We start from the raw sequence: 15,074 nt of genomic DNA, 5'->3' as shown, positions 1-15,074 counted from the left end.
ACGAACCTACTCCTAAAACTATAGAGATTATGGCAATGGGCCAATTTGCCAAAATGTTGAACTATCCCTTTAAAATATTTTTCTGCTCATGGTGAGTACAGGCAGGCAGAGGGGGGGTTGCTGTGTGTGTAAGTGTGTGAGCATGGCCTTACATCTGAATCTGAGCATGGGTATCTGAAGCCTCCAGTGCAGTGATGGTAACCTGTGTTTTTGAATGGGCTGAATAATCACGTTAGCTCTGAGTAGATGAGCACCTCTTGCTAACCCCGGCATGTAGCGACACACCACAGCAGACTGGAAACTGTGAACAGGAGCAGTGAGTTGGAGGTCTTCACAGGGTCCAACATTCTGGACCTGCAGTTTAAAGGTGTACAGAAATGGCCGTTTGTCCTGTTTGTCGCGCCGAGTTGTCACGAGCTGCAACACGAGTTTACCCGAGTGAGGAAAACGAATTTGATTGGTCGTTATCGAGCGGGCGGGATATTCAAAGCTTGGGGCGAGCCCGAGCTCCGTGTGTGTGTGCGTGTCTCAGACGTTGAATGACGGATGACGGATCCAATATCAGTGGCTGGTGAATCGTGTACAGGCTGACGTATAATCCGTGCGCCTGCATTATCCAATGCGAAAAAAAAAATACACACTTTCATCCCGGATTTACTCAAAAATAGAATTTTGCACAAAGTTTGGCCTACAACGTCTGAAAGATGAGTTATCACATTAATTTTATGACCCAAAGTGGGCTCAAATTCAATTTTCTTTTCTGTACACCTTTAATGGTCTGTGGAAAACCCACCTGAACCTGACGTCCATGAATGAATATTTAGAAAAGAGAGACAGGATCTGAGCAAGACCTGAACACATCACTGATTATCATCAACACTTGGTCACAAAAAAAAAAAAATGTAACGATAATATTGATATTTATAGATCAGTTAAAAAAACAAAAGTTTTCTAATTTCCCTATGATAAGATGATCTGAACTCAGACCTGTGTGTGGTGTCTCTGAAGTGTGGAGCGGTGAAGACCTCCAGTGCAGCTCAGGATCAAACACTCACTGCTTTAAGTTTCAGACCTGCTTTCCTCCTGTTTTATCATGTTTCCCTGGTGATCAGATTAGCATCACAAAATATGTGAATAAGGTGATAATTCATTCATTTTAGGGTCCTGTTCCTCAAATGTGAGCTCTCTAATCCAGGAGAACCTGCTCCTTTAATCCTGCTGCTGCTGCTCACTTCGTACCTCAGAACTCTTGATTAGTTTTAGTTTTGTTAATCTTGGGTGAAATTATAGAGAAGTGACTGTGACTTCAAATTTATTTTGTAGTGGAGGCAGCATAATTAGTGATGATCATACTGTTACCATTCCTACAGAGTTACTTAAAGCCACCCCCCTCTCACTTTACTCATTACGTACTTAGTCATCATGTCTCTCCAGCTCTGACTCTGATCATATTAAGCAGATCACACATCAGCGGCGGCGACGACGTGACCAATCCTCACTCAGCGGAGCCTCCGTCACAGTCACTCCGTTCATTATCTCTGCTAGCAGTTACGTTGAGTCACAGTGGGCCGCCAGCTCTGTGTCTCACCCCTGGACTCATTTATTTATTTAGGATTGTGGTTATTATGAGGTAACATGTTTTCTATTTGGGGAAAGCAGAGCATGAGATGTCTCAGTGTCAGTGAAGCAGAGGTGTTGGATTCAGAACCAGGAGAGAAAAAGACCTAAGCACCTAATTAAAATAGATGTTAGTGTTTAGATGAATATCAACAGTAATTCTCTGCTTTGTGCTTTCTCCTTTAATTCTAATAACAGTCAGACAAGAGTAGAGTTGGATATGTTTCCTTTGGTCTCTGGGACCACAACTAAATTAGGATTTCTTCTTTTTCTTTCTTTTTTTTGTTTGTAATTTTATAACCAGTGATGCTCTCATCTAAAATAATATTAAAGGGATACTTCACCCAAAAATTGATAATTCACCAATGTTCTACTCACCATCATGCCAAGGAAGGGTTTGGAGAACTTTCTGAGTTATCAAACGCTTTTGGAGTTCCATGGGGTGTCCGGCCGGCAGCGGATTTTCATATAATGGCGGCGGATAGAGTTCACTTTTGAATTGTCCAAAATACACACTATCAGAAAGTTCTCCAAACCCTTCCTTGGCATGACGGTGAGCAGATGATTGGTGAATTATCGATTTTGGGTGAAGTATCCCTTTAACTGTACATTTACAATATAAAAACATTTTTCTGTTGTTCTTGGTTTGTATCTTTGGACAAACAAACAAATGATCAACAGTCAGATCAGGTCTTTGCACATATGAAGAACAGGGCCCTGGTCTCACGTGGACCTGGTCTAAAAGGAGGCGCATGGTAACTGTGGGTGTGAAGAGGCTCTGTCAGAGAGTCCAGCAGTGACCCCCAGCTCTGTGTCCCCCCCCCCCCCCCCCCCCCCCCTACTCCCCTGCAGGAACTGCGGTAACGTGTTCTGTGCCAGCTGTTGTGACCAGAAGATCCCAGTGCCAAGCCAGCAGCTGTTCGAGCCCAGCCGCGTCTGCAAGACCTGCTACGGCAGCCTGCACCTCACCTCGCCCCCCCTGGACCTGGACCTGGAGCTGGACAAACCCATCGCAGCCAGCTCCAACTGAGGCCCGCCGGGACCGGGACGGGAGAGCGAGCCGGGCCTGAGCTGCCAGCCGAGGGCGAGGACGCAGGGCACACTGCTGAAGAACGAGCACAGGAGCTACACAGAATGTCCCATGTACTTTGTGTGTGTGTGCGCGCGCAACGTGTGTGTGTGTGTGTGGCAGATATGGAATTTAATGTGTATATATAGAGGGTGCGGAGTGGTGGCGGAGCCGAATGACGTGTTTGCGAGATGCTGAGCGCTCTGAACAGATGTGGGTGGTGTGTGAGTGTGTGTGAGTGTGTGTGTGTGTATGAGAAGAAATTGCACATCGGCCACTGAGGTTGTGTGGCGGTGATGGGACTGCACTCCGAGGCCAGAGGAGTGACAACGGACTTCCTGGTGCCTTGGAGCAGGCGGAGGCAGCGGAGGTCGTCTCACTGTGTCGCTCCAGTAGACTCTGTGGCTGAGATCCACTCAATCTGCCCCCCCACCCCGACCCCCACCCCCCCTACTCATACACACCACCATGGAGCTCCTCCTCTCCTCCTTTCTCTGGAGGGAGGGGGAAGACCCTCCTGGTAGCCATGGAGACGGCCCCTCAGCATCAGAGGTGTTTGGACAGTGACGGTCACAGAGGTTGTTTAAGAAGGAGCTTATTAAAGGGTCAGTTCACACAAGTCATCACATCGAACCTGCATCTAAATCACATTTTATCATCACCTACACAGTGGAGGTGAGAGGAATGAGGCCTGCAGATGTTATTATCTTTATTGATTAACCAGCAAATCATTTTTCAGTTAGTCCACACAGCACCTTTTTATATTTTCCCATCAACACATTGATGACTTTGTTTTGTCCAACCAACTGATTCAATGATCAGAATAAGAAAGTAGCATTTTGTTTTGATGAGCTGGAGGAGGAGTTTCAGTTTAATAATTTTTTTGTCTAAGTTAAACTTTTACTTCTTCCACACCTTGTTGACCAGGCTCTGTTTCCCATCCAGCAATAATTTCCTCATCGTCTTGATGTGATGTGATGTGATGTTGGGTGAACTGACCCTTTAACCTCCCCCCTGGGCTGAATCTCAACACGTTTACTTGCTTTTGTTTTGGTGAGTTTCTACAGCTCTTCACACAGAAAGGTTCGGACGTGTGTATATACAGTATATACAGCTTGACATGTAAATACGAAAATAGAAAAAAAAATTACAAGTTTTTGCCGTTTTTGGAGTTTGTGTTTTTAGGGCGTTGAGATTCAGCCCAGAGAACGGGGGAGAGGCGGAAGCCTCCGTCTGTGACGCTGTCTGGAGATTCAAATAGCTTCCCTGTCTTCTCTCCATCAGCGATCTGGACCACGGGGAGGAGAGTAAATTCTTATTCTTGTCATTATTCAGCCATGAGTCTTACAACGGGACACTGATGTGTAGAAAAAGGCTTTAAAACCTGTGACCCTTTAACAGCTGACGGCCCTGACTGACTGACTGCTACCAGCGGTCTGCTGGGACTGAGCTGATGTGTTGTGGCGTTGTCGCTTTGTGTCAGACAGCAGACCGCAGAGCTGCAGGTTGTTTGTGGCCGACGCGGACTGACTGACTGTGTAATCTCCCCTGTTAGCCATACCTTCATGCCCTTCACTCACCACAGCCCCCCCCCTCACCCCCTATCATTGTTTTTTACCCAGCAGGCACTGGGAGCTGGACTCCTCCTCCCCTCTCGGCCGTCCGGTGGAAATCAGAAGCGGAGGTGTGAATTTGACACATTTCAATTCCTATATTCACATTCTAAAGACTATGATTCGTTTATATGAGTGGCAGCAGTAAAACCGTGACCTCACTTGTGCTTTCCGCTCTGATTGGCCGAGACGTGGAGGAGAGCAGCAGCAGCAGAAAGGGCTCTTGGCGTTTTCCTAAAAGTCTGTAACTCCACATGAAGTCTGTGAGAGACGCCCTCTCTGCCTAAAACACCCTCTCATTGACCTTGCACACACGCTGACACATGCACACATACACATTTTTTGTAAAATAAATGAATAAAATAATATATTCAGATACCTATATAGCATTTAAGAAAAAATGTATAGAATCCTTGAATAGTGGCTCACTTAATTAGTCACCAAAAAGTTCTTTTTTTTTATTTCTTTGTTTTATTATGTTGTCAATTGCAGAAAAATACCTATATTTTGCAGCCTGTTGAGGACGACAGGTGTGTTTTTTTTTTTAAATATAGAAGCAGGGTGTCCTGTTCTGATGCTGCAGTGGTTTTCCCTTTTAAATGATCATTACTTTGATTTTATTTATTAAGGTTTTGTTGTTGAATTGCTGTTTCAAGATCCAGACAATTCAAAATTGCCACAGGATAATCAGTGTTTGAGACGAGGACTGAAAGATGGTTCTGATCTGTGGCCGCGGCGACCCCCCCCCCCCCTCATCATTTCTCTGCTTTGTATCGGCCAATCACAGCATGTATTGTGGAAGAAATGATTTCCAAATCCATGTAGAAGCAATGTGTCCACACGGGCGGGGCGGGGGTGTCAGATGTGTCATTGAGCATCATGTGACCCCCGACGATCACATGTCAAAATAAAATAGTGAGTGTTTTGTGTAGTCAAGGAGACGACGTCTATGCACTGAGAGAACCGCGGTCCAAAACAAGCAGCCTGAACCCAAAATAAATGCCCCCCCCCTCTCCCCCACCAACTCTCACACACAAACACAATTAGTTCATTCTAACTCATCAAACAAACACTACCTCTACTTTGTACACACACCCTTTCATGCACACACACACACACATGCACACCTTCACATTCACACTGAGCTTGTAATTGCTGAGTGACTCTTATTTTCCAGATGTGCGTCACTAAGAAGGGCCTTTGTTGTTGTTATTGAAAATCCCCCGTTTTGTTGAGTTTTCCCCATTGGTCAGCTGGAGCGTTAAAGGTACAGCACATCACCGCCATCTTCTTGTCTTTGTCCCTCGTCGTCCCACTCGTTCAGCAGCCGACCACAGAGTTGTGACCGTCATCGATATAATAACTGTGATCAACGACAAACTTTCTGATTGAACCACAGCAGCTCTGCACCTCTGCTCATGTGTCCCTGACATCTGTTGGATGATGATGTGGTGGTGGTGATGACAGATGATGGAGGTGTGCAGTGGGTGGCGGGCGGGCTTCAAGTGTTTTTTTTTCCCCCACCGGCCTCCTGTGGAAGTGGAGAATGTGTTTAATTCAACAGCTCGACCTTTGGTCTTTGCAGCAGGATAGAAAACAAGAGAATTGTTTTTCCCCTCGTAGAAGAGTGTGATTTCTGAAAATCGCATATTTGCAAAACACTTGAACAAAGCGTTGCCATTGCAACAAGAGTGAGGCAGCGAGTGACCACACGTTCAATCTGGACTCATACGAGACGGTACGACTGAAGCCTTGTCCGCTGGTTCAGACTCAGATCAGCCCGGTCAGTGTAGAGCGATGACAGGAGCTCATCTCAGATCAGCTTTTTACTGGAAGTGTTCACACTCCTCCCAAACACATGAATCAGTGTCTTAGACGCAGCCTGTCAAATGTTGACTTGATCAGGGAACAAACAGCGTCCGGATGATGAGACGTGTGACTCGTCTCCCTCTCCCCACAGGCCGGCAGCACAGCTCCCACTCTGTCCCCTCACCACCACCACCACCACAGCCACCCGGCCTATCTTACTCAACAATCCATGAATGTGAAATGTCTTAGAAAAACAAAACAAGGTGATTCTTTTTGCACATCAAGTAGACACTGCCACAGAGTGCATCAACATGAAGCTGGAACAGAGAGGGTGCTGTGCTTTCAGTATTGTCACGAGCGTGATGGTTGGTGGTTGTACGTGTGTGCGTGTGTGGTTGACATCAAAACACACATACACACACGTTGCCAGGACGATCCCTTGCTGTGTTTTTTTTTTTTTTTTTCCCTTTTTCTCTCGGTCTGCATATGTTGTATCTCTCTTCACTCGCGCTGACGTGCTCTATCAGAGGTGTCACTGCAACGGCCCAGTAATCACTTGACATGAGTGTGAACATGTGAATGCAATGAGCTCTGGTGTGATAGTGTGTGTGTGTGTGTGTGTGTCTCTTTTGGTGGGGACTGGTGCCAAGCAGTTTTATTACGGGTCTCTCACAAAGGGATCACTCGTGCTTTTGTTTCATTTTTCCTCTTTTCTTTTTTCCCGTCTGTTTGATAAGCACTTTGAACCTTCTCATGTCTGTCAGAGGAGTGTGTAGCTGTACATAGCATCTCCTGTAACAACAAGTGCTCCTTGTTCAGTCTGAATATTTTGTTTTGTTGGATTTACTTTCAAGAGCATTACATTGTTGTAGAGTTAAAGGAAAAATAAACTAGATAAACCTACTTTGTGGTCTGTCAGCGGCACCTCAACACCTGCTCTCACTCACACAAGCTGGAGTATCTGCAGCTCAACACACACACAAAGAAGCAAACAGTCAAACACTTCAATCATGTTTAATGCATGTACTGGTATACATATCTAAAAATCATACTGTCAATTACTGTCTAACATCAATGTCTACTTATTGAATGCAAATTCAAGTGGATACGTGACAGAAAAGAACAACTAAGAGAAAGAATCAAGATTGAAAAGCGACAAGTTGCTGCTCTAAGTTAGTCATGCTCACCGATGTGACGAATGGAGGTGGTCTTACTGGCTCTAAAGAAACGATACTAGAAAGTGACGACCCCTGACGATTACTAGACTTCATATCACTGCACAGGAACAGGACATCTGTACCATAATCAACAGCAGCGGCAGCAGCGGCGAGAAAGAGCAAGCTGAGGTGGCGTCAGCCGGCCCGACTGCACGACGTCCGGCATCAGAGGCAGAGCTGCGTGTTTCTTCATCTTAGGTTTGCTAAAAAACAACACAAGGAACACTTGGAGCAGAAACATTGCTTAGTAATTGTTTTACAAAGTATGGCCGGACGACGACTGTCAATAAAGCAATCATATGCAATTATATATCAAAGGCTATTTAGTTGGAGAGGACCATACACTTGATCCAAAGAAAGAAGACTGGTCATGTAACAAGAACGAGTTTTAACTCCTGTTCAAATCCAATCTCATGTGCAAAGTGTTGCCTCCTCAGAGCTTCTCTCTCCTTGACTGATGTGAGTAATTAAATGTCAGTTTGATTCTCTGGACAGAGAAAAAACCTAATGTGATAGTTCAGACTCTAATGAAATCTTGATATAATATTTCTTACCCAGCGACATCATTAATCTCCCTGCAACATCTTTAGAAACTCATTTTTAAAAAAAATAGACATGGCTTCACCAGCCGACTATTCCCTTTATCTATAAAAACTCAGACAGCAATATTTACAACTTGGAGTGTATATATATAATAAAGTAGATTCTCTTCATCTGTAGGTCAGCGGAGGTTCCCTGCCGCCACATCTACCGCGGGATTTCTCCCCTCAAAGCACATGTCAGAAAACAGAGGATTGTCGCAGGAGACGTCTCCCAGTGCAGGTTGTATGTGTGGTCGGACGAGAGGCTGAGACTGCTGCACTATGTACAGGCGAGAGGCTGACGGTCAGCCGCAGTGACGGGTGTGAGTGTCTGCGTGTGCGTGTGTGTGTGCTTGCACGTGGATCAAGGTTTTCCCCGTGGGTTTCTCTTCAGAACCTCCTGTGAGGAGCAGCGAGGAGCCGGGTTCACACTGACGACTGGTCCCACACCTGCAGGACGAGAGCAGGAGCATCAGCATCATCACCATCATCATCCTCACTGTTTTTATAATATACAGAGGCAGTTGTTGAACCTCAGCAGCAGAGACTAGCAGCTCTATGTTAATGGATTGATAACAGATAATAGATTGATAATAGATAATACAGACTAATCAAACCCCAGACACACAGTGTTTGTCAAACATTAGTGTCTCTTTACTTTGCTTTTGCAGAGTACTTTCACATTTTCTCTCTATTTCTATATTACAATAACTAGTGTTGCAGTATGTTAAAAAACACTATTATATTTATGGTGTGTCATTACTCTAATCATTTTTCATTGATTTAGTTTCCTCCATTTGTTTATTGCTGCTTCATTCTGCCTCCACACCCCCGCTCTTTCTTTTATTTTCTCATTACTTGCTTTGCTGTTTTTCCTTCTCTCCCCAGTGGAACTGATCCTGGACCAGGAGGTGATGGATCACTTATCACCAGTGGACCGTGCTGGGTTATTAAGGGTCACATGACAGAAAGGGTGGGAACCAGAGTTCTAGTCCAGTGGTGGTCAAACTTTTTTTCATCAAGGACCCCTAAACTGACACAAATCAAACCATGGACCCCCCATTGGACAAAATTTTGAAACAAATATCAGAAATACACAAATATTTGTTCTGAGACTGAATAATGTTAGTTTTTTTTAGTCAGTGTACGTTCAAATTCCTACCAATGGCATGAATTCTTGGAAGAATTTCAAGAAATTTCTGGGAAAAAATGGGGTCAAATTTTGAGAAAAAGTTGGGGACCCCCTTGAAACCGCTCAAGGACCCCTGGGGGTCCCCAGACCCCACTTTGAGAACCACTGGTCTATACCACGTCAGATAAGTGATGGGACTTTTCTGTGTTGTGTGTGTGTTCCAGGTTGTTGTTTGTACCTTGTTAACCGGGGCGAGCTGTGTTCGGACAGAGCCGGCGTGGAGGCGGGTGCTGTCCCCGAATCTCCCCGGGGAGCGCTCCCTGCGGCTGTCCAGCACCCTCCCTGGCGACTTCTCCCTGTCCAGCGGCCGAGCAGGAGACTTGTCCCGTCTGAACTCGGTGCGGCCCTCCCGGTAGCGGTGCGGGGTGCTGGGCTCTCGGTGCAGGCCGTCGTGGCTGCCGGGACCAGAGGACAAACGCTTGGTAATGTGCTCTGTGTAGGTGGGCGGGCCTCGCTTACTGGGACTGCTGTAGGAAACCCAGCAGACAGCAGCATGTCACTCAACAAGCAGCCGAGGAGTCTGCACTCTGACAGCAGATGGCGCTGTTGGCCCAGTCAACAAAGCACCATCACAAGTTCAAGTTCTGTCGTGTGAAAGTCCACACGCTCCACAATTAATGTGTTTTGAGGTGATTAGTCTTTGTGAGTGTTTTGTAGGTGTTTGAGTGTTTTCACTCTCTCCTACACACCCTCATTTAAACATTAGTGTTTTTCTCTGTGTGAAGCAAAGAGGTGACATCACTGACCCTCGGCTGGAGCCGGTCCGCTGCAGCTCTCCAGACTCTCTGATCAGACTCCCCTTACAGCAGATGACCCGCAGTTTGTTCTGGTAGGAGGAGGCCAGGTAAATGGCTCCCGAGGAGATGGCGGGGCCCAGGTAACGGGGGTTGGGGATGTCTAGGTGGGCCAGCACTGTGGGACTAGAGGCAAGGACAGTGATGTGTGAAATACCAAAGCCACACACATGACTGTGTAAAGCCCGGTACGAGCTGGCAGGCGTGTCTCACCCCAGAGCGGCGTGTCCCTGAACCTCGATGACGTCCAGGGAGTTGAAGTAGGTGACAAACAGGTACGGCTCTCTGTAGGCTGCAGCAGCACAGACAGGGATTATGCAGATGTTAAAACTTGATGCTGCATTAATGCAGTAAAAAGCAGAAGGAGTTAGGAGGTTTTCTTACCAAAGGACAGAGGCAGGCGGCTCCACTTAATCTCCTCAGTGCGGCTTCTCCGTCCGTACGTGTCCACAAACACTCCAAACTCTGTGACACAGAGAGACATGACTGCTCACTCCTCTATCCTGTCACTGACAAGACGATTTGATAAATAAATATCTATTTTTCTTTTATAAAGAAGCATTATATGGAGCTAATTTATTCCCTCATTCTGGGGAAGACGTACTGGTGTGGGCGGAGCTGTGTTTTGTTTAGTTTTTTAGAGAGTAAAGATGTATTTTGTATGTTTTTACAGGAAGGAGTGTCTCTGACCATCAGAGACGGTTGCATATGTCACAAACAACGCCTGATTTCTGTTTCTTTGTACTTTAAGAACAGTTTGTAAATGAGATGTGAGCTTTTTTATGTTTTGTGTTGCTGTTGTGCCACTGTATGAATGATGATGATTTGTGTTGAATGTTCTGTGTTCAATTCTGAAACAGAAATGTTTGTTGTGATGTTTTGACCCCAGGAAGAATAGCTGCAGCTAATGGGGATCTAATAAACAAACAAACAGACTTCACAAAGTCAAATGTCATGGCTCGAATTGTGTGTAAGAAAAATCCAAAACATGAAGATGTTTTTCATGTTATTCTGTGTTTTTTTTAATGTAGATTTTCTTGGGCTTTTAGGCCTTTAATTGACAGGACAGCTGTAGGGAGACAGAGAGAGAGGGGATAACATGCAGCATAGGGCCACCGGTGGGATCGAACTGGGGCCCCTGCTTCTGCGCCTGCTTTACCCACCGAGCTAAACGACGCCCAGATATTCTGTATGTTTGTGTTCAAACAGGTGGTTGTTGTGTTTCACCTCATGCACCACCACTTCACTACGATGAGTGTGTGGAGTGTGTTCCCACTCACCGTGGAAACACAGCAGGTACTCCTCCTTCTGCAGGCTGCTGGCCACCTGCATGATGGCGATGGGGAAGCTGTGGGACGAGGCGGCGAACACGGCCGAGGCCAGAGACACGTCGTTCTTATCCAGGAACTCTGTGGTGGAGCGAGAGCAGGACCTGAGTTACACACTGTGTCTGACTCACTGTGTGCACTAAACACACAACCCTGCTCCATGAGTCAAACAGACGATACTGCAGCCTGAGACTGGCTGCTCACTGCTGGATCAACCTGGGGCCAGTTAAGGTAAAAACACTCTCCATTTCTCATACAATAACTGTCTGCAACTAAGTGTCAGAGGGAGTCCTGGCTGCTGGGAACAATAGATTTTATCATCTTAATATGCAAATAGTCTATACTACTACTACTACTACTACTTGTATTACTACCAATTCAATACAGGTGCATCTAAAAAACATCATTTATTTCAGTAGATAAATTCAAATAGTGAAACTCAGATTCATTACACACAGATTGACACAATGATTATGCCTTACATTTAATTAAACCTAAAATTCAGTGAATCAAAGAATTAGAATATCCTCCAGAATGACCTCCATCTTATTCTACTGTAGTCAGATGCACCTGTACAGTGGCGTCAGATATATTTCAATTAAATATAGAAGACAAAGTGTGTGACGGTTGAAGGGGTCTGAATACTTTCTGGAGCCACTTAACTGTTGCTCTCAAATAAATATGGTGCTGTCCAGTGTTTCCCTTTGAATATAGTTGAAGGAAAAACTGTGTTAAACTTATGTGTCATGTATTTTATTTAAAACAAACACTCGTGTCCTCACCCTCGAGCACAAACTGCTTCATTTCAATCTCGTAGAACTTGTTGGTGCCGATGATGATGCTGTAGCTGGTCAGATGGATGCAGCTGCACGGCTCCAGAGTCTCAATTTCCTGAGAGAATAATGATTTGGAGGTGAGTGACAGACAGCACTTAGCTCTATCCACATATGAGTCATTTGGTACATTAGGTGTTCATGAAGGCACAAGGCCTACGCTTCTCACAGCTCCTTTGTCTTTGGAATAACAGTTCAATAACCTGTTACTGCTGCTTCTCAACCAGGAAGGATGCACATTTCAGTTGGTGCAGTTGATCAAACTCTGCTTTTATTGACATAAACAATATTTAATATATCTTCTACTTCACTGTGGTGCGACACAGACATACTTCTTCTGCATTTCTGTGATTTTATGTCATTTTTATTGGTAATTCATCTTTTTTTAATAAAGTAACACCGCTCTTTTCAGTATTTAAACCTCCACTGTATATTATGGTGTGTATACATGTGTATAATATAGATAATAAATGCAAACCCACCTTACGAATACAGTATTTGTTGAGACTGTCGTTGTAGCGTAGAATGGTTATCTTGTTGGGCATGGCAGCACAGATGCAGGGACCGTTGTCTATCTGTGAAGAGGACACACGTCTCTTTATAAACCTGGTTGGCCATTTTTCCACCAGCAATTGACAGAGCGCTTTAAAGTCAAGGGGCAGCTTTATGTGAAGACTCAGAGAGGAGAGGGGAGGGGACGGGGACGGGGGGAGGAGGACCTACCCTCCCAGCAGCAAACAGATGGCAGCCCTTCACCGTCTCAAAGATGTAGGGAGCCAGTTCCGACTGGCTGGGCAGGTGGGACTGGGCCAGAGACTGCTTCACTCTCTTTATCTCCACCAGACACAGCGCCCTCTCGTCCCCTGCAGCACGCACACACAGATGTTACACAGCTGCTGATGTTTCGCCGCAAGGACACTTTCAAAGATTTGAGTGATTGATGATTAATTGTGTGGCTTCAATTATGCTGATCAGGCAGCTTGTTCTGTCGGCAGATAAGAGCCGTTTGATTTGAGAGCAGCGCGTCCTGTCTGAAGGCTGAGACTCCAACCCTGCTGCTCTGTATAGTTTTTTCTAATCAAAGGTGAACATCTCACCGACGATCATCAGCAGTTTCTCCTGCTCTTTGATGATGTGGATCTGAAAGACTGATCCCAGACCGGGGATGTGAGTCAGGGAGTTCTTGATGACGTTCAGGGCGTACAGCCCCTCCTCTGAGCCCACCAGGACGATCTGCAGCACAGCAGCAAACACACAGCATCATTATTCTGGTGAACATGCTGCAACTTCAAACAGGAGTGAGATGTGTTAACCTTGGCACCGAGCCCCGAGCATCTGCTCTGTGTCCACGTCCCCTCCTTAATTAAGACCACTCTACTTTGAACAGCGCTGACGCCGTGGAGACAGCGTCTTCTCTAAATGATGGAAATGAAAGAGGCTGATGGATGATGTCATGTTGCACAGCCGAACCTCACCTGGTCTGTGAGAGGAAGGGTGCAGTTGATGTCCAGCCTGTCGTCCCCCTCCAGCTTCAGTAGAGAGTTTCCTAGCAGCTTCTGTAAGAGCAGAGGGAGGGGAGGGGTCAGCTGGTCACCACCTCACTGTGACCTCAGGGGTGGGGGGCAGCAGGGGAGCAGGACAGGAGGGAGGGGGGCGTGGCTGTGTGCGGGTTAACAGCATCAGAGGTGGGACCAAGTCACAAGTCAGTGTCCAGTTTTAAATGAACTTTAATACTTTAGCCTGTCCAGATGTTTTGTATATTTATGTAGTTGATTTGTAACATAAACATGAAACCTAAAAAAAAAATACATAAAATAATATGAGTGAAAAATGATAATTCTCCTAATGATCCTGTTTCCATCTGGGCTGTTGGTCAGGATGTGCACAGCGGTGATGAGACGTTCACTGACACTCTGTTGACATCAGCTCTTGTAGACTCATTATTACCAGTATTAGCAGCAGGTTCCTCATTAGTGACTTTACTCTCAAAGAAAACATTCCCACCACAGAGAAACTACTCAGACTGACTCAGCAGGGCTCTCAAAAACTGTTACAAAAGCATCCGACTTTTATACTAATTAGCATTAATTGAGGTGGTGTTTCTAACATCCTGGAGGCAAGATAAGTGAAAGGGTCTTTTCTAAAAAGAAAGAGCCCTGAGCCCTGACTCTCACCCTGAGGTTTGTTTCCTGATAAAACATACTGTATTTCTACAGTCTTATATCTCTGCCAAAGGTTTGGTTGACATTTAAATCTAAAATCCAAATTCAAACACTGGAGTAAATGATCAAACTGAGCAGCAACTCTGAACCTCAGACATTTCCTATTTTAACTTCTATCAAACATAACACAACATTTACTATCATGACTTTTTATCAGATGAAGCGTATACGTAGAACAGATGTATAAGCAGAAACTGTTTTGTCAATGTAAAGTCAAAGTCATTGTCACAGTCAGTTAATGTGAGACAAGCCTCCAGCTTAGCCGTCTTAAAACACACTTTTATTCCTCGGCTTTTAACACCGTTTAAGACTCAAACACTTTTGCTTTTATGTTCTTATTGTTCATTTATTTTATTGCTTTTATATATAAATAATGTTGTATTCATTTATTTGACCTCTGTTGTAAAGCACTTTGGTCAACCTAGTTGTTTTTAATGTGCTCTGTAAATTAAAATGGATGTTTGAGTATTTGAGGTTATTCAGATTCGTTCTGTGGTCAACTATGGATCCTCCAAACTGTAAATTGTAGCACAGTTCATGTCGCTCAGTTTGTGATATGGTATTCACAGGTGAGTCACGTGACTTGAGTCCCAGTCTGTAAAGAGTGAGCAGAGGGGCAGGAGAGGAGGGGAGGGGGGGGGGGGGGGGCACAGACGTGTACAGCAGCAGGTCGACACCCTGCTGTCTGATCCCTGGACAAGTGCGGAGGATCAACCCAAAGATGATCAGACATCTTGGTGAGAGTTTGTGCAGAGTGGATTTTAAAACAGGACACCGGAGAAAATAAGATTCAAACGGC

General features: G+C 45.3%; 2 protein-coding genes across 4 annotated transcripts in view; one reads left to right on the top strand and one right to left on the bottom strand.

Moving 5' to 3' along the window:
* The window catches only part of mtmr3 (myotubularin related protein 3), a 29,813-nt gene extending 22,802 nt beyond the window's left edge, over positions 1-7,011 (top strand). For all 3 annotated transcript variants that reach the window (XM_083978256.1, XM_083978255.1, XM_083978254.1), the window contains one exon: positions 2,470-7,011. In XM_083978256.1, coding sequence (XP_083834382.1) covers positions 2,470-2,647 — 178 coding nt within the window. In that variant the 3' untranslated portion in view covers positions 2,648-7,011. The remainder of the gene's footprint in view (positions 1-2,469) is intronic.
* Positions 7,012-8,332: 1,321 nt separating this feature from the next.
* citb (citron rho-interacting serine/threonine kinase b) overlaps positions 8,333-15,074 on the bottom strand; it is a gene marked incomplete at both ends in the record, with an annotated part of 38,553 nt that continues 31,811 nt past the window's right edge. Inside the window, 11 exons of the mRNA XM_083978643.1 lie at positions 8,333-8,356; positions 9,277-9,565; positions 9,845-10,018; positions 10,106-10,184; positions 10,277-10,357; positions 11,173-11,301; positions 12,003-12,111; positions 12,536-12,628; positions 12,777-12,916; positions 13,151-13,286; positions 13,529-13,609. Of these exons, the coding sequence (XP_083834769.1) occupies positions 8,333-8,356; positions 9,277-9,565; positions 9,845-10,018; positions 10,106-10,184; positions 10,277-10,357; positions 11,173-11,301; positions 12,003-12,111; positions 12,536-12,628; positions 12,777-12,916; positions 13,151-13,286; positions 13,529-13,609 (1,335 nt within the window). The remainder of the gene's footprint in view (positions 8,357-9,276; positions 9,566-9,844; positions 10,019-10,105; positions 10,185-10,276; positions 10,358-11,172; positions 11,302-12,002; positions 12,112-12,535; positions 12,629-12,776; positions 12,917-13,150; positions 13,287-13,528; positions 13,610-15,074) is intronic.

The sequence above is a fragment of the Trachurus trachurus genome (genome assembly GCF_905171665.1).
Source record: "Trachurus trachurus genome assembly, chromosome: 9".
NCBI classification, from domain to species: domain Eukaryota; kingdom Metazoa; phylum Chordata; class Actinopteri; order Carangiformes; family Carangidae; genus Trachurus; species Trachurus trachurus.
The sequence above is the reverse complement of the archived record's forward strand: the minus strand, read 5'-3'. Positions and strand labels throughout refer to the sequence as shown.